Genomic DNA, 18,534 nt, shown 5'->3' on the forward strand with positions numbered 1-18,534 from the left:
GACCAAATGAACCACCATTCATTGCTTCAGAAGGCTTCAATTGGCCATCACTGCTCCTTTGGGGGAGGCAGTAAACATCTGCTGCCACCTGCTGTCAACCCTGTTGTTGTCCAAAATGCCTCCTAGCATGCATTACAGCACTACAGATGTAATTAACAATCAAAATTCATGTTCACTGCTAATTATTTCTTCAGTTACTGTTCCAGTTGTTTCATTACTTGCTAGTTATGGTATTTGGTAACACTTTATATAACAGTGGCGCCATTAGACTGTCTTAATTATGACATGACACTGTCATTAGCATTAATGAATCCTTATAACAGATGTCATTTAGTGTTATCCAGCAAATTATCTGAATGGACCTAAAAGATCCAAGCTGAACATAAATGGAGTCAGTGACATAATTTGCCGAATGACACTTAATGATAAGCATTCAGTCATGCCCATGACAGTGGACATCTATCACGGTCAATGCAACTAAACACCATCGTTAAATGATGTCTTTTGCTGTCAATAGCAGTGAATGAATGAATTTTCTAATAGAAGGTAATTTATGTTATTTCTGGTCTCTTGTTTCAGGCTGAGCCGTGGAAGAGAGTCTGCAAAATGAAGGTCTCTCACCCTCCGCTGATGGCACTCGCGCTGGTCCTCGTTATTCCCCATGGCATTTTGTCCAGCGAATGCCCAAAGGGATGCTCTTGTTCCACGCCGGAATCCATCTTGTGTTTCCAGAGACGATCGGCCAACTTTCCTCAGGGAGTGCCGCCCTCGACGAGGAGCCTCTACCTTTTTGCCAATGGCATTGAGAGCTTGGCATCAAAGGACTTTGAAGATCTGAAGAGCTTGGAAATGCTGGACCTCAGTCAGAATAAACTGACAGAACTTTCTGATGGGGTCTTCCTACCGCTCACTTCTTTGAAGAACTTGGACTTATCGTCTAACCAAATAACCTATATTTCTGAGCAATGCTTCCAAGATATGGTCCTGCTTGAGCGTCTTTATTTGTACAGCAACCATATCAAGAGCATACATCCCGCTGCGTTTAAAGGCTTAGAGAACCTACTAGAACTCAAATTGCAGGGCAACAGGCTGACGTCTTTGCCGGATCTCGCAATGCCTCGACTGCTGCTGCTGGATCTTCGTTTCAATGTCCTACCTACATTGGGCCCATCAGACCTCCAAACCCCAAATCTCGAGTCCCTCAAACTAGGTGGTGTGGGACTAACAGACCTTAATTCGGAGCTGATTGGTAGTCTTAAGAACCTTCATGAACTGGATGTTTCAAAAAACCAACTGCAAGTTTTGCCATCAATCCTAAAAGAAATTAGCGGTCTGATTCACCTGAACCTGGCTGGCAACCCCATGGGTCCTCTTAAATTTCAGGACCTGAAAAACCTACAAGAGCTGAAGGAGTTGGACATTAGCAGCCTAAGTCTGCAAGGCCTCCCGGAGGAGTTTGCACAGCTATTTCCTCACCTTCGAAAGCTGACCGCGGCAGAAAACCCCTTCAACTGCCTTTGTACTTTAGCCTGGCTCCCGAGCTGGCTGCGAGCCCAAAGCATCACCCTGGAGAGAACGGAGGAGACCCGCTGCCATTTCCCTCCGATCAATGCTGGCAAAGTTTTGGAAAGACTGGAGCATCGGGATTTCGGCTGCCCTACCACGACTACACAAACTACAACCACGCTTAGAACTACAACTGCGCTGCCTGTCACGACTACAGAGAGCACTACTACGCCTGCCCCAGACCTCAATGATCATGATGACGGGACTAAAGACGCCGATTACCCCGTGCCGCCGGTTCCTGCTTCACCAAGCAGCAGCAGTAGCGTGGACTCTGACAAAGAAAAGCACTTTTGCCCGTCTCACACCTGCCTCAATGGCGGCACTTGTCATCTGGACCGGTATGGTCAAGTGGAGTGTACCTGTCCACGCGGAACCACTGGATTCTATTGTGAAATTCAAAATAACAATCCCCAATCGCCACCTGAACACAACATCCCTGTGACGACGGTCACCCCGAACCCCCCGGATATCAGTTCTCGTCACGCGACCTCTACATCGATCCTATTGGATCTCCACCGCTACATTGAAATGCGACCGTACATCCGCGGCATCCGTCTGACCTACCGTAATCTCTCAGGGCCCGATCGCAGGCCGATGCAACTCAGCCTACCGGCCTCGTATCCGGAGTACAGACTCAGAGGCTTGAACCCCAACTCCACCTACACTGTGTGCGCCAGTCCGCTTGGCGCTCCAAATGGCGTGGACAGCGTTTGCACCCAGGCGCAGACAACCGACGAAAAGAACGCCAGCGTCACCGGCGCACAGATCGTGAACAAGAAGATGACCACCATGCTAGTGCCCGCAATTGCCATCCTGCTCTTGGTAGTTCTGATAGCAACAGCGGTGGGCGTGGTTTGCTATGTCCGCAGGAAGAGAGCTAAAGGCCACCTGGACCTGGATCGCGAGCCCTCCCAGCTCGAGCTGGATGGCGTAAAACCCGGCTTGGATAACGGGGCGCTTCCTCAAAAACAGGCGCAACTCATGATCCCAGAACCTGCCGTTCAAAATGGCAACCTGGAATATGAAGTGCTGCTACTGCAGGACCACTGTATATCAAGTAAAAACATATCATCGCACAAACCTTCATATTTTTGACATCAGACCAAGTAAGGATTACCTATACCAGCTTTGTCTGCCACTGACTAGTCTGTTGCTGTATGACAAACAACAGAGTAACAGTCACACATTGTGGAAATCGGTTAATGGTCCATTTAACCGTATTTGGACTTTGACTCCATGTATGTGACATTAAAATCACATTGCTGAACTGCTAACGCTCCTATGCTATGCATAAGATAGGCAGCGGTGGGGTGAAGGCCAAGTAATGCTGGGAGAGATGCTGGATTTACATTGGTTGAAATCTATGTTCATTCAGGAGTCTGCACTAAATTGCTGTAATGCCACATTTTTCCTGAAACAGGGATTTGTGCCTGTCGTGAACTCCTTGGCTGACATTAACAGTGATAGACAAACAAGAAAAATGAACTGTTTTTCCTTTGACTACATAGTACCTTGGCTACATTACCTCTTACAACACTCAAACTAAGGAAATACATCAACAAACTTCCTATTGTTCTAATGGCTTGAATGCTATTTCATAATGTTATATAGCTCAATGTCAATAAAACATGATCATTCAATCCAACAACAGAACAAATGTGAACAGGGCCCTGGTGCGATGAGTAAAAACGGGACCCACGAGTGGCCCATCCAACGGGGTTGGGTTGCCGGTTGAGAATTATTTGTGGCGCCTCTGCAAGATGATTGTTTAAAGTGTGTGTGTAGGAGCAAGGCCCTCTCGTAATGTAAAATTAGTCATGGGCCCTCCAGACAACCAGATATTTTAAAGGAACCATGGACAGAAAGAGTAAAACAATAAATGCTATCATGAGTTATAATAATTTGATATTCAAACCCCTCTTAATGCTTTCGTTTTTATAAAATTTCAAAAATTTTGTTTCACTATTAGGTCGCCATTGTTGTTGACGACGCAATGCACGCTGGGCGGTGACGTCACTGGGCAGCGCAGCCGTAGTTCCACAGTGTCACTCGCTAGCTACATAAACATGTCGTCGGTTCTGCCCTTCCAATTTGAACCTGAGCGGAAAATGACGAGGACAGCACTCTCGATATTTCACAAAATGAGCAGCAAAAGCAATTAAATCAAGGTCTCCAGCGGGATTCGAATTCACGTTTCCCGTGCGACAGATGAATGCATGGACCGCATGACTACTTCCGCGTGACCTTAGAGTCATGATTTTCCTTTTAAAGCAATCGCAACCCACATAAGTTGTCTGTCTGTGCAGTAAAACCTGAGATGGAAATGCAACTGAAAAGAAAGTGTGGCTGCTTTGACAGCTGAATTAGAAAACGCGGCTCATTTCAGACAACAATAACGTAGGGATTGGGTAAAAGGGTTTATTGAACACTCAAAAAAAGGATCCGTAATCAAAGTCGGGATCCCAAAAAAACCAAAAACAAGGGCAAACCGTGGTGAAAGGCAGACGAACGAAAAAAAAACATGGCAATGATGCAACTAGCAACGAAGGGATATACAAACTGTCAAATGGCAGCAGGTCAAAATCTCGGCAAGCCGCCTAGGATTGGTTTCAAGACACTGCTGATGAGCTGCAATTGGATACAGGTACCACGTTGGGAACTCATCCCACATCTCTGTAACACAAAAATCTGACCAGCAGCAGAATGTGACAGTCGTCATACTTGCTTCGCTTGCTAGCTAGCACAGCTATTCTCCCATTCCTGCCCAACCGCGTCATCACCCCAGCGTGCATTGCGCTCGTAAAACATGGCGCCCTCCGTAGTCCAAAACATTTGCCTGGCACAGCCAGACTATTCTCCCTGTATTTTTCAAACACTGTGAGAAATAGTCTAGGACCCAGCCCATTAACTGCCTCTCGAGCAAGGTACAAAATCAACCGTCCAATCAGATTCGTTTATTTGCGTGACGTGTTCTTAACGAGTAATGTCACTCTTGCGTGCCGAAAGTCGTCTCTACAACAACACAGATGGCGAACGGGAGAGCCGAGAATATGTTCCAATCTGCGGTAAAACCAGTTTTAGATGACCAAAAACACATCGAAAAAAGTCAACATGGCTCGCGCTAGCCATGTTGAATAAACTTCTCCATTCTCCGCTCACGCAAATTGCTTGTCGCTTTAACAACGTAACTTCTGCACGTCGCTGATTGGGCCGCTCCGCTCTCGGAATTTGATCCGCCGGACGGTCACCAGACTCAATCGCTGGAACAGCGGTGAGTCTGGTATACCAGGCAACCAAAACATGTACTAAATATTATAGATTTTTAAATCAATAGCATTAATATACCGTATTGGCCCGAATATAAGACGGCCCTGATTATAAGACGACCCCCTCTTTTTCAAGACTCAAGTTTGAAAAAAGACTTTTTGAACACCAAATTAATTTTTATACAGAAAATAATTACATTTGAAACAAATGATTATAACAATATATTGGAGAGAAAAAGCATTTTATTTTGCCCCATTCAAATCTTCATATCTGAACATTTAGATATGTAAACTAAAGTGCAGGCATATTCGTAAATGAAATGCTTCTGGTTTTTGAAATGTAAATAAACCAATCTATTGTGATAAAACATCAAAATTGCAATAACTGCATTAACCATCAAAGTGAAGTCTAACTGTAGTCTTGAAACAAATCTGAATAAGGAAAAATATTGCAATAAAATAATGCAAACTGGTTAAACTTGAGAGTAGCTGAGATCTGTCATGACAGAACATTGCTTCAGTGATATCTGGCGCCATCAAGCATCGTGAATGGCTATAACGTCTAGACCGCGAATATAAGACGACCCCCACTTTTTCGGTCTTATTTCAATGCAAAAAACACCGTCTTATATTCAGGCCAATATGGTATGTGTTTCTAATAACATTTTAGTGAAACAGAACAATTGTGGCTTATTAAAGCCTACAAGTCTTTAAGTCCAAAGTTCCCTCGAACACTAAATTACAGCTCCGCACACCATCTTACCTTTCTGTTTGACCCTCCCGTCGCCCAACCACACCCCTTTACGCCTGCAAACCAGGCCCCCTTGAGGCCTGGGCCCGGGTGCAACTGCACCCAGCCATCCCATGTCAAATAGATTTGATTTCTATCACTGTCAATGACAATGAATGAGTTTTAAGGAGGTAATGAAGTTGCGCAGACAAGACTGCTCATTGCTTTACTGTCCGCAAAGACGTGTCTTAACTAAGTCGACCTAGACTACAGCAATACTGGGCGGAAGACTGTAACATGGGCAGGTTAATGTAGCAAAAACCTACACAGGCCATGTCGTTTGGCACTAAAACAAATGCTAATTTTGTATATAGGTTTGACGCTTTTTTTTTCTACAGTGCAACGTTGTGACTGCTAACAGCCTTTTTTTTTTTATACCTACTCAGTCACCTCTTGTGACTAATGGACGGAGTTAAAACTTTTGAAGATTAGAAATGGTTTGGTACCAGCACGGTCAATCAAAGAGCTTTTCGGCCCCCACGGTGTCAGACAGTCTAAGTAGATGCGAGTCTGCAAATACTCAAGACTAACTAAATCCCCTTTTGCAACATTTGGGCCGTCACAAAAGGGGGAAGTAATCGGGATTACGAGCAGGTACGCAAGAAAGCAGTTGACTGAACCCCTTCTGTTTTAGCTGCAGCTTAGTGCTTGCCTCAATTACATTAAACGCATGTTCAAATCACCTCGAAATACAGTGACTTTTATTTATTATTTATTCTCAGCATAAGGGAAATGCAGTGTTTAACCCTCAATTACTGTTCATTTAGAAGATAATTCATGTGGCTGGCGGATTGTGTAAAACTAGTTGGAGATGATTTTACACCTAATGTGAATTAAAACCCATACTGGGTATGTTTACATGGACAAAATTATGATCGGATGCACTGTGTTCATAGACACTAAAAATATTGATCCGATTAGCTACCGGGAATAACAAACGCATATAGTGACGTCACATGTTAGGACGGCTTATTCCAAAATTTTGGAATAAAGTGTTTTCATGAGCGCCGCTCGAATTATCAATTGGCATGAACAACCCCTCTCAATCGGAATAGAATCTTGAATGGAATGTGCTGGATCTGTTACGATCTATAAATGCGGAAAACAAGGTTGGACCCCAAGTAGACAACGAGGGATGCGTTCAAAAGATTAATTAAATGCAACAAAAACATGCGATCAAAAAACAGGGATATAACAAAAAAGGTCCGTGACAGCAGGTCGACGGCGATCAGAAAAACTAACCCGAGGGTAAACTAAGGTGGTAGGCAAATAAGGCAACAAAACAAACTAACCCAAAACCACTCAAATACCTGCAAAAGGTAGAGGATACCAAAACAAGGCAGTAAACATACAAACCCACGTAGAGGTGATACTTACTAGAGCTGGGAATCTTTGGGCACCTAACGATTCGATTACGATTACGATTCAGAGGCTCCGATTCGATTATAAAACGATTATTGATGCACCCCCCTCCTTTTTTTTTTTTTTTTTTAATAAATGTTTTGTACATTAGTTCCAAAATTGTTCAAAAATACTATTTCAGTATGAAGTTAACATATAGCAGTAAATAAAATCTACAAAAATAACAGTAAATAAAAAAATTCCAGTCCCCATTCTGTATCAGCAGCCTTAAACTACATTCAATTAATTTAATGTTGTGAATCAACCGTTAAAGTTGTTAAAATTGCTCCCGTTATTCCATATTTTCCCTTTTGTCTACTTTCGACATGTGAAAATTTTAAAACTATTTTAAAGATAGATTCAAGTCAATATTTTACCGATTTAGGAGTATTTTAGAAAAAAAGTTAATTTGGTTTGCTTGGAAGGTTCGCTACAACAGCCTTGCTGGGAAGTGTACTGCTTTAAGATGGCGGCCGTTTACTAACGCCCGCATCTAGCTTTTTGTAGGTGTGCTGCTAACGCTACCTAATCTATGTTGCATCTAGTCCTATATAAATGATATCTAGCGTAACATTATGTGGATATACTTTCTGTAGCAGCTTTTCGGCAGCAGTCAGGGATGTTGTTGTGTTTTTTTATCTCGTGGCATGAGTTGAGCTAGAGCCGTGAGTTGAGCAGTGGCATTACCCGAGGGGCCGGGTAATGACAAGCATGACGTTTAGCTACTCTCGCTTCGTTCCTCATTGACCGCGCGGCGCGCTGAGAGTGTTGTACTTCCGCTTTACTTGGCATATTTCAATAATCGGAATTTGGATGTTTGTGAATTGTTCTCGAATCTTTCACGGCCGAATCGCGAATAATCTAAGAATCGGAAATTTTGCACACCTCTAATACTTACTAAATGCGAATGACAGGCTCCAGATTTCAAAACATCCAATGGCGACCAGCAAGGTAATATCTCTGCAACCCATCCTTGGGTCGCCTGAGTTTAAATATACCACTGATGAAACTGAGCCAATCTAACCAGCAGCCGAAATGTGACAGGATCAGTTTAGAATATTCCAATTCCTGTGTGTACATGAAGCATTTTTGTTCCGACCAGGCTTTTAATCTAAATAAAAGTGTCCATGTAAACATACCTACAGTTTAGGGGAATAACCTTACATAGTGGGGTCTTTAAACATGAGAAGGGCAAGCAAACCCAACTAAAATTATGTACAGTACAATATGTGCAGGGGCTAGATCTGTCAACATCATCGCATATGAGCCGTCATGTTGGGACTTGCGCTACCAGTCCCCCCTCTTTGTATGCGCCCCTATGTCTATGTCTCGAGTTCATTACATCCCAGACTCTTCTATCAACACATCTGTGAATGTCTATTACCAGCAGTGTTTTTAGTCAACTGTCCCGCACAAAGAATGCATTGACACTCCAACCAAATACAAGAAGAAAAAGCAACACAACTGGAATATACACTGCTCAAAAAACATAAAGGGAACACGAACGTAACACATTGTAGATATAAATAAATGAAATATTTTATTAAATACAGTCCCTGACAAAAGTCTTGTCGCTTATCCATTTTGTAGAAACAATTGCTAATAACCTGACTTTTAATAATTGAATTGGTTTTAGAAATGTCTCATATGAAAGCTAAGGCCCTCCCAAATGATGTTGAATGTACAAAAATATATTTATTTCACTGAAAAAAGATTTATCATTTAATGAAGACATAAAGTTCAAATGTTCATGTCTGGTGACTGGGCTGGCCAGTCCTGGAGGATCTTGATCTTCTTTGCCTTGAGGAACTTTGAAGTAGAGATTGAAGTATGCGATGGAGCACTATCCTGCTACAGTTTGTCCCTTTTTATGGTTAGCAATGTAAGAGGCAGCTAAGATTTGTTGATATTTCAGACTATTTATCTCTCAGGGTGCAGACAATTAAAAAAACGTGTGGCAATTGCCACAGCCTGTCAAAAGGAAGGACGCTGGAAAAGTGGCAAAAGGTGGATTTTTCAGATGAATCTTCCATTGAAGTACACCACAGTCGCCGCAAATATTGCAGGAGACCTACTGGAGCCCGTATGGATCCGAGATTCACTCAGAAAACAGTGAAGTTTGGTGGTGGCAAAATCATGGTCTGTGGTTACATCCAGTATGGGGGCGAGAGACCTACAGGGTGGAAGTCTGAAATATCAACAAATCTTAGCTGCCTCTTACATTCCTAACCATAAAAAGGGACAAATTCTGCAGCAGGATGGTGCTCCATCGCATACTTCAATCTCTACCTCAAAGTTCCTCAAGGCAAAGAAGACCAAGATCCTCCAGGACTGGCCAGCCCAGTCACCGGACGTGAACATCACTGAGCATGTCTAGGGTAGGATGAAAGAGGAAGCATGGAAGACGAAACCCAAGAATGTTGATGAACTCTGGAAGGCATGCAAGACTGCTTTCTTTGATGTTCCTGATGACTTGTATGACTCCTTAAAATATCAAATTTGGATCTCACAGCACCACTACTTAATTGGCTTATGTTATGTAACATATTTTTGTATTTGAATTACATTTTTTGTTCAATTTTCACACTACTTTCTGTAGGCGACAAAACTTTTGTCTTGCCAAAATTTGACCTTTATGTCCTCATTAAATGAGAAATCTTTTTTCAGTGAAACAAATATATTTTTGTACATTCAACATTATTTGGGAGGGTCTTTACTATCATATGAGCCATTTCTGAAACCAATTGAATAATTAAAAGTCAGGTTATTAGCAATTGTTTCTATAAAATGGATAAGCGACAAGACTTTTGTCAGGGACTGTACTTTGTTCTTTCCATAGTTGAATGTGCTGACAACAAAATCACACAAAAATTATCAAAGAAAATCAATGGAGGTCTGGATTTGGAGTTATACTCAAAATGAAAGTGAAAAAACACACTACAGGCTGATTCAACTTTCATGTAAACAAGTCAAAATGAGGCACAGTAGTGTATGTGATCTCCACGTGCCTGGATGACATCCCTGCAATGCCTGGGCATTACTAGCTGTCTCCTGGAATCTCCTACAGGACGACAGGTTGGTCCTCGTACTGTCCAGGAACTCAGTGATGTGCTGGTCCAGATCTGGGTGGAAATCTCTCAGGAGAACATCTGCCCCCTCATCAGGAGCATGCCCAGACATTGCACACTACTAAGCTTCATTTTGACTTGTTTAAAGGACATTACATCAAAGTTGGATCAGCCTGTAGTGTGTTTTTCCACTTTCATTTTAAGTATAAGTCCGAATCTGGACCTCCATGGGTTGATACATTTCATTTACATTGATCATTTTTGTCTGACTTTGATGTCAGCACGTTCAACCATGGAAAGAACAAAGTATTTAATAAAAATATTTGATTCATTCAGATCTACAACGTGTTATGTTCGTGTTCCCTTTATTTTTTTGAGCAGTATATTTCTGTAAAAACAGAATTGGTTGAAAATCAAGATTTTCGACGTGATCGTAAATTTCGTGTTCCCTGTTTATTTTGGGAAGTGCCTTGTTAATATTGTGTGTGTGTTTTTTAATGTTATTATTACGTGAACTCATTTGTACAAGTGGAACAAAAGTGATGTCATTAAATGAACATATTAAAAAAATATGACTTGTTGAGCTGGACTTAATTTTGTTGTTATTGCTGATGTTATTATTTTACTCTTTTACAAACTGTCTCGTTGCATTATAAAACAGTAAAATATTTACTTACCAAATCGATGTGAAATACTGTAAATGCTACCGCGGGAAAAAAAATTGGTTGTGCGATAAAGGTATTGTACTACACCACAGCAAAGGCTCACATATGAATACTACTATATTTGTATACTGTTCGCTTGATTAAACTCCAAACTACGGTGGCTGAGAGTTGTCAGGCGAAATGCAAAGTCCAAACGTTTTGCAAAAGAAACAAAGGATTAATACAAGCTGGCACAACACGACTCCCACTTGTCAAAGCACGACTGCAATTTGGCAAAAGCAAGAACCTCAATTGCCACTACATGAATGCAAATCGCTCGAATGACGAATGCAAAAGAAAAACGCACCGATGCAAATGCCGCAACACGATCCCCAATGTCTAAAGCGCAATTGCAAATAGTAATTTCGAGTGAGGACGTCATAACAAGTGTTGTTAATAATAGCGTTAGAGTATAATGGTGTTACTAATAGCGTTATTTTTGTTAGTAGTGAGTAATCTTATTAATAACTTTTTCCATCTTCGCTACACCGTTACCGAGGACGTGAATGGGCGCGTTAGCCGCGTTTCCACAATTTGGTTGAATGAACCACTTGTTGTCTGATTTTGTCAAAGCTGAAAACCTATAAATTTTTGGGTGGCTTTAGTTAAAGCAGACACTTTTTTCATCTGTGTGATTTTGACAAACATCACATCACATTTGATATGGATTCTATTAGGGCTGCAGCTATCGATTATTTTAGTGGTCGATTAATCAATGAAGTAGTTAGTTCGAATAATCGAGTACAGTAATTTTCGCACTATAAGGCGCACCTGACTATAAGCCGCCCCCCCACCAAATTTGGCACAAAAACGGCATTTGTAAATACACAAGCCGCACTGGACTATTAGCCGCAGCGTTCCTCATTGTATTATGGGATATTTACACCAAAAAATATCAACAAGTAACACTTTATTTGACAGCGGCATCATATTGGCTGTCATAAAACCAAATGAACCACCATGAAGCTTTGAACCACTTGGCTGCAAAGCTTCATTGATTCAAGAAGCTTCATTTGGCCATCACTGCTCCCTTGGGGAAGACAGTCAACGTCTGATGCCACCTGCTGTCAACACTGTTGTTGTCCAACATGCCTCCTAGCATGCATTGCAGCGCTACAGATGTAAATAACAATCAAAATTCGTGTTCTGTGCTAATTATGTCTTCAGTTACTGTTCCAGTTGTTTCATTAATTGCTCGTATGGTATTTGGTAACAGTTTATTTGACAGTGATGCCGTTAGACCGTCATAATTATGACATGACACTGTCATGAGCATTAATGAATGCTTATAACAGATGCCATTTAGTGTTATCCGGCAAATTATCTCACTTTTGAGTGGATGTAAAAGATCCAAGCTGGACATGAATGGAGTTAGTGACATAATTTGCCGAATGACACTTGATGACATCTGTCATAAGCATTCAGTAATGTCCATGATTGTGCCATGTCATAATTATACGATCTTATGACCGTCTTATGACGCCGCTGTCAAATAAAGTGTTACCTATTAACCGAAATAAATCAACAAATAAGCCGCACATGACTATAAGCCGCAGGATTCAAAATGAAGGACAAAAGTAGCGGCTTTTAGTCTGAAAATTACGGTAATTGGACAAGGAACATAAAAAAATCAAAATACCTGAGCTGAGCCTCAAATGGTACAAAAAATAAAAAAATAAGGATCTATGTAAAACAAAGAAGAATTGGCTAATTTACATAGCAAAACTCAGCTAGCTTAAATGCTATAAAATACTAACTTTTTTTTTTTTTTCACAATGCTCTTAACAAATGGTTCGGACACATATTCCCACAAAAATTGGCTAAATATACCTTTAAACTAAATTACGAATGCATTAAAAAAAAATTAGCTCAAACAAAAACTTAGCTTATGTTGGTCTTAACAGGGAGCAGCTGCATTCAGCCATGTGAAATGAGGCAGACTAGAGAGCAGTGTATCCACCCAAATAAATAAAACTAAATGCAAACACGTTCAAAACAAACCATTAAAACGCCACATTCATTATACGAATAGTCGAAGCGGCAAAATTTAATTCGAATCTTTTTTTCTAATCAAATACTCGAGTTTAGTGCTGCAACGATTAATCGATCAACTCGAGTATTCGATTAGAAAAAAAGATTCGAATTAAATTTTGCTGCTTCGAGTATTCGTTTAATTAAAGTGGCGTTGTAATGGTTTTGAAAGTGTTTGCATTTAGTTTAATGATTTAGGTGGATACACTGCCCTCTATTCTGCCTCATTTCACATGGCTGAATCCAGCTGCACCCTGTTAAGACCAACATAAGCTAAGTTTTTGTTTGAGCTAATGTTTTTTTATGCATTCATCAAGTAGTTAATAAGTATATTTAGCCGTTTTTTGAGGGAATATGTGCCTGAACCATTCGTTTAGAGCAAGGGTGTCCAAACTTTTTGCAAAGAGGGCCAGATTTGGTGTGGTAAACATGTGGGGGGCTGACCTTCGCTGACGTCCTTTATGTTGAGCAATATATTTAAGCAAATTTTAGCGAGCCATTATGTGTGTCACATTTGCTTTATTATTTTTTTTTAAATTAATAATTTCAACAATCTCGCAACTAGCCTTTGTGGCTAAACTTTCGACTCTCGGGCTCTTGTGAAACACTGCTGCTGTAACATTAAACTAGCTTCAAGTTGCTTCAATTTCTCGCTACGTATCTTCCCTGTAATCTTGTCATACATGTCAGCATGTCTTGTTTGGTAAAATCGCCATACATTGAACGCTTTAAAAACAGCAACTGTCTCTTTGCAAATGAGGCAAACACAGTTGTTGCGTATTTTAGTGAAGAAAAAGTCCAATTTCCACCTATCCTTGAAGCGTCGGCCGTCACAGTCAACTTTTTTTTGTTGATTGTCGCCATTTTAGAAAATTGTGAGTAAAAGGTCACACGGGGTAATGTTGCTTAGAGTAATGTTGCTTTTTAGTGGGTAAATGAGGCGCAGCGTTTAGTGTTTAAGCTACCTCATACGCTAGTAGCAGTACTGCTGACCAATTTATTAAGTCTGTGTGCGGGCCAGACGTTATTGATTTTATGACGGAGGCTGGGGGCCGGATGAAATTTGACCACGGGCCGCATGTGGACCCCGGGCCGGACTTTGGACATGTCTGGTTTAGAGCATTAAAACAAAAACTTCGCGTTTTATAGCATTTAAGCTAGCGGATTTTTGCTATGCAAATTAGCTAATTGTTCTTTGTTGTACATAGATCCTTATTATTATTTTTTTTTTTGGTACCGTTTGAGGCTCAGCTCAGGTATTTTAATTTTCCTTATCCAATTACCGTAATTTTCGGACTAAAAGCCGCTACTTTTTTCCTTCATTTTGAATCCTGCAGCTATAGTCAAGTGCGGCTTATTTGTTGATTTATTTCGGTTAATAGGTAACACTTTATTTGACAGCGGAGTCATAAGACGGTCATAAGATCGTATAATTATGACTTTTTTTTTTTTTAAACCGTTTGAGTCTCAGCTTAGGTATTTCAATTTTTATGTTCCTTATCCGATTACTCGATTATTCGAACAAATTAGTTTTGCGATTAATCGACTACTAAATTATTCGATAGCTGCAGCCCTACTCGAGTTAATCAATTAATTGTTGCAGCACTAGATTAAAAAACAAACAAACAAAAAAAACAATTAAATTTTCAAGGATTTAAAGGACCCGTAAGAACCATGTGGGTTGCGGAACAACACTCTTTATTGCTGGCGTTAGTTAGCACACATACTGAGGAAGCAGATCAACAACTATCCTACTGTTCTAACGACTTTAACCGTCATTCATAAATAAACTCATTGCCTCTCAATGCCAGTGTAATATGATCATTAAACGTTCCGGTCAAAATGGATCTGTTGCTTATTGCTGTCAAATGAAGTGAATGACTTGACAATGAATGGATTGATTCTTCACAATAATTTAGTATTTACTGTACAAGCAATTTCAGCTTGAGAACCAAAACCTTGGAATTTATCTTTTGGCAGACGGAGCTCCTTTAATTGGTCGTAAGTCGATTCGACCTTTACAAATGACTGCTTTTATAAGCGGGTTTTGTAAACACTACGCTTAGGATGACCACCCATGTTTTATGAATGGGATGCTTGTAGGGAATGAAAACAGCATGTGCACACACCTCCAAACAAATAAACTGGCCCAAAAACAATAACTACTTCTCACTCATAAAACAGGCCCCACTGAGTCAATTTGCACATTGAGCGCAAACTTCCGAGAAATAAAATCACAATGTACTTCCCCTAATAACTTTCCATCTTTAAGTATGAAGGAAGACATTTAGGAAAACTTTAGAAGAGACGGTAACACATGGGTGGTAATCAGAAGCACATGTGAACACGGTAATGCAGTTTCAGGTAAAAAAAACAACAACAGACCATGTCATGTAAAACAGGGTTGGGAACCTGCAGGTACCTCACGATGCGATAGGATTTGCGATACAAGGCTCACGATAATGATCTCACAATATGGCGATATAAAGATTATCGATACATGAGTCAGGAAATCATTATCCGACAAAACAACTACCGTATTTTCCGGACTATATGTTGCACTTTTTTCCACAGTTTGGCTAGGCCTCTGACTAATACGCAAGTGTGACTTATATATCAGGCATGAAAAAGGGTCAGAGGTTAAAAAAGGTGAGAAGGGTGTGGAGGAAATACGTTCCTGTACACTGTACAACTACGGCTGTCATAAATGACTAATTTGCTATTTGCGATTAGTCGGCAGACTACCCCTGAAAAAGATGTGTTTTTTAGCTTCTAATATATTTTTTTATTCAAATAATATTGCACCTTAATGGAAGAAAAGAGAAAAATCCAACCTTCAATACTAGTGCATTCACTCAGTGGGGAAAAAATCCCACATAAAGAAAAAAATATTTGACATCAAATAATGTGTGTCTCAATTATTAGCACCCCTAGTGTAAATACTTTGTACAACCCCCTTTTGCCAACAAAACAAGGTCTGGGGACTGATATGGGCATGGGAGGAGCTTGATTTTGTGTCTGGTGAACCATTTCTGTGTAGATTTGGCCATATGTTTAGGGTCATTGTCTTGCTGAAAGACCCAGTGACCACCCATCTTCAGCTTTCGGGCAGCTTTGGTCAAATTAGACCAATATTGAGCTTTTTGGCAACAAACACTCTAAGTGGGTCTGGGGTGCCACGAAAGATGCGCATGCTGATAAGCACCTCATACCCTCTGTGATGGGTCCATGATGCTGTGGGGCTGTTTTGCTTCCAAAGGCCCTGGGAACCTTGTTAGGGTGCATGGCATCATGAATGCTTTGAAGTACCAGGACATTTTAAATCAAAATCTGTTGCCCTCTGCCTGAAAGCTGAAGATGGGTCGTCACTGGGTCTTTCAGGAAGACAATGACCCTAAACATATGGCCAAATCTACACAGAAATGGTTCACCAGACACATAATCAATTTGTTGGCAAAAGGGGGCTGTACAAAGTATTACCGTAATACCAGGGGTGCTAATAATTGTGACACACATTATTTGATGTCAAATAATTTTTTCTTTATGTGGGATTTTATCCCCACTGAATGAATGCACTTGTATTGAAGGTTGGATTTTTCTCTTTTTTTCCATTAAGGTCCCATATTATTTGAATTAAAAAAAATATTAGAAGCTAAAAAACACATCTTTTTCAGGGGTGCCAATAATTATGGAGGGCACTGTAATATAAACAATACAGTTGGCTTCATTTACTTATCTCTGACGGAGGCACGCTGGATCTAACAACACACACAACTCAAGACAATCTAACTCTGACGTAAATATGATTGATTCAGCAACTAAACCTGAGTGTAGCAGTGAACTCTCTCTCTCTTTCTTGCTTTAATCACCGGCGCACACGCTCAGCCTTTCATTACACACAAACAAGGACCCAAACGGGACGGCTAATACGGTCAAATTAGTTTAGATTTTAATCGATTAGTTGTTGCAGCCTTACCCTGTAACATTAAAGTGCATGTGACACGAAAAAGCATGTTTATTTCGTAATACACGCGGTATTTTATGCTGCTGAATGATATGGACCGCTTGGATGTGTGTGGAAGCGATCGCTATATTTATTTAGTTTTTTGAATCCCGCGCCATGAAAATGAGTGACTTCCGGCTTCGGTCTTGCATTGAGGAGGAGGGCGCTGTGACGTGTACGGGTGAAGGCGTCCTCTTCACTATACAGCGGTACTGTTGTGTATGAGGACTAAGGATTCAGATGATTTTGCAGATTAATAAGTTTATTTTTCGCATCATCCCAGCCAAACGGCTGCAGAAAAATCTTGCTTTAAGAGGGAGAGGCGTGTGCGCCTTTTTGGAGTTTCAAAAGGTTCCCATTCACCGTGGATATTGGCCAAAACAAGCCCAACTACTATGGGACCATTGGACTTACGAGGAAGTGAGTAAACATCTTGTTTTGTATTATGTCAAATATTAATACAGCGATTACAAAGTAAACACTAAGGACTACTTACGTTTGATCATTGATAGGCATATAAAAAGCTCTCCTCGTGCACATTAGCTGCACGTTAGCTGCACAACAACTGCAGCCGCCCTCCTCTGGGGAACGAACTGTAAATTGCTCTCCGCCGGGCGGTTTGCCGATCCGCGAAGACAATCGACAACCCAGTCATCATGTCAAATAATCCGGACTAGTTATGTGGGATTTTCCGCTTCGAAGACTTTGAAACATTACTCGGTTCGGGTTAGCATGTCGGCTAGCTGTCACGCCTCTTGGTTTGTTTACATTCTCCGAAGCCAAAGAAGGGAAATGACATATGTCCGATTTAGGTGTCATAAAATATCGTTCGGGAGGTGCGACAGTAAAGGTGAAGTCGACAGTTTTGACCATTATGGAGTAATTTTGCCATGTCGTCCTGAAAAAGTGCATTTTTATTATTTCATATTCCATTTAGCACAAGACTGTTATTTGTCATGACCATGACATTTATTTAGCAATTGGGGATAATACTTGGATAAAAAGAATATCCTGTAAAAATATTGGAGTAGAGAGACAGAAACAATGACATTTTGCGGCTCTCTTTGTCGCGTTTTCCTCATTCTGAATAATTCCCCCTCGATGGGCTGTATAGTAAGACAGAGAAACCATTCTCCTGCCAATGTCATCCTCCTATTGGGGACCCGAGAGCCCTATAATGGTAGGAGTGGCTTACCGGTAGATTAAAAGACTAATTTCTCGTCATCTGCGCTTTGCTAAATTGTTGTATATAGTCAAATCGTCTCAAAATATGATTCTAACTCACATAATAATGCTATTTAAGACTTTTTACTCCTGTCGTTTGCTCTTTAAAGCTATTAAAACAGGAGGATGGCTCCTTAATTCGTAAATAGTCATTTGACTTTTACTGTGTCGTCAAGCAAATACAGTCATTTATTAAAAAAAAAAAAAAGAAACCCTGGCTCATCTATCAGTTAACTGGCAGCAAATGAGTTAAGAAGCTTCTGGTGTTAATTAATCCAAAGCTAAATGACTTTGGCATCTTTTCAGGGCTGATGCATAAAATTTAATTGTGTAAATGTCTTTTAAAACAGGTCATCTGACAACAAACTGTAGCTTCAGGCATTAATACCGACCTCTAGAATGTATTTTCTTCTACTCAATTTAGTTTATAGGTCACCATGATGGAAAAAAGATATACCATAGTGTTATATTTATTTTCCAA

General features: G+C 40.6%; 2 protein-coding genes across 4 annotated transcripts in view; one reads left to right on the forward strand and one right to left on the reverse strand.

Annotated features, from left to right (window-relative positions):
- Nucleotides 1-8,723, forward strand: part of vasnb (vasorin b) — a 54,442-nt gene extending 45,719 nt beyond the window's left edge. For both annotated transcript variants that reach the window (XM_057816982.1, XM_057816983.1), the window contains one exon: nt 580-8,723. In XM_057816982.1, coding sequence (XP_057672965.1) covers nt 607-2,661 — 2,055 coding nt within the window. In that variant the 5' untranslated portion in view covers nt 580-606 and the 3' untranslated portion in view covers nt 2,662-8,723. The remainder of the gene's footprint in view (nt 1-579) is intronic.
- The window catches only part of LOC130904304 (mitochondrial import inner membrane translocase subunit TIM16-like), a 285,942-nt gene that overhangs the window by 145,279 nt on the left and 122,129 nt on the right, over nt 1-18,534 (reverse strand). The gene's annotated exons all lie outside the window — the stretch shown is intronic.

The sequence above is a fragment of the Corythoichthys intestinalis genome, chromosome 16 (genome assembly GCF_030265065.1).
Source record: "Corythoichthys intestinalis isolate RoL2023-P3 chromosome 16, ASM3026506v1, whole genome shotgun sequence".
Taxonomy (NCBI): domain Eukaryota; kingdom Metazoa; phylum Chordata; class Actinopteri; order Syngnathiformes; family Syngnathidae; genus Corythoichthys; species Corythoichthys intestinalis.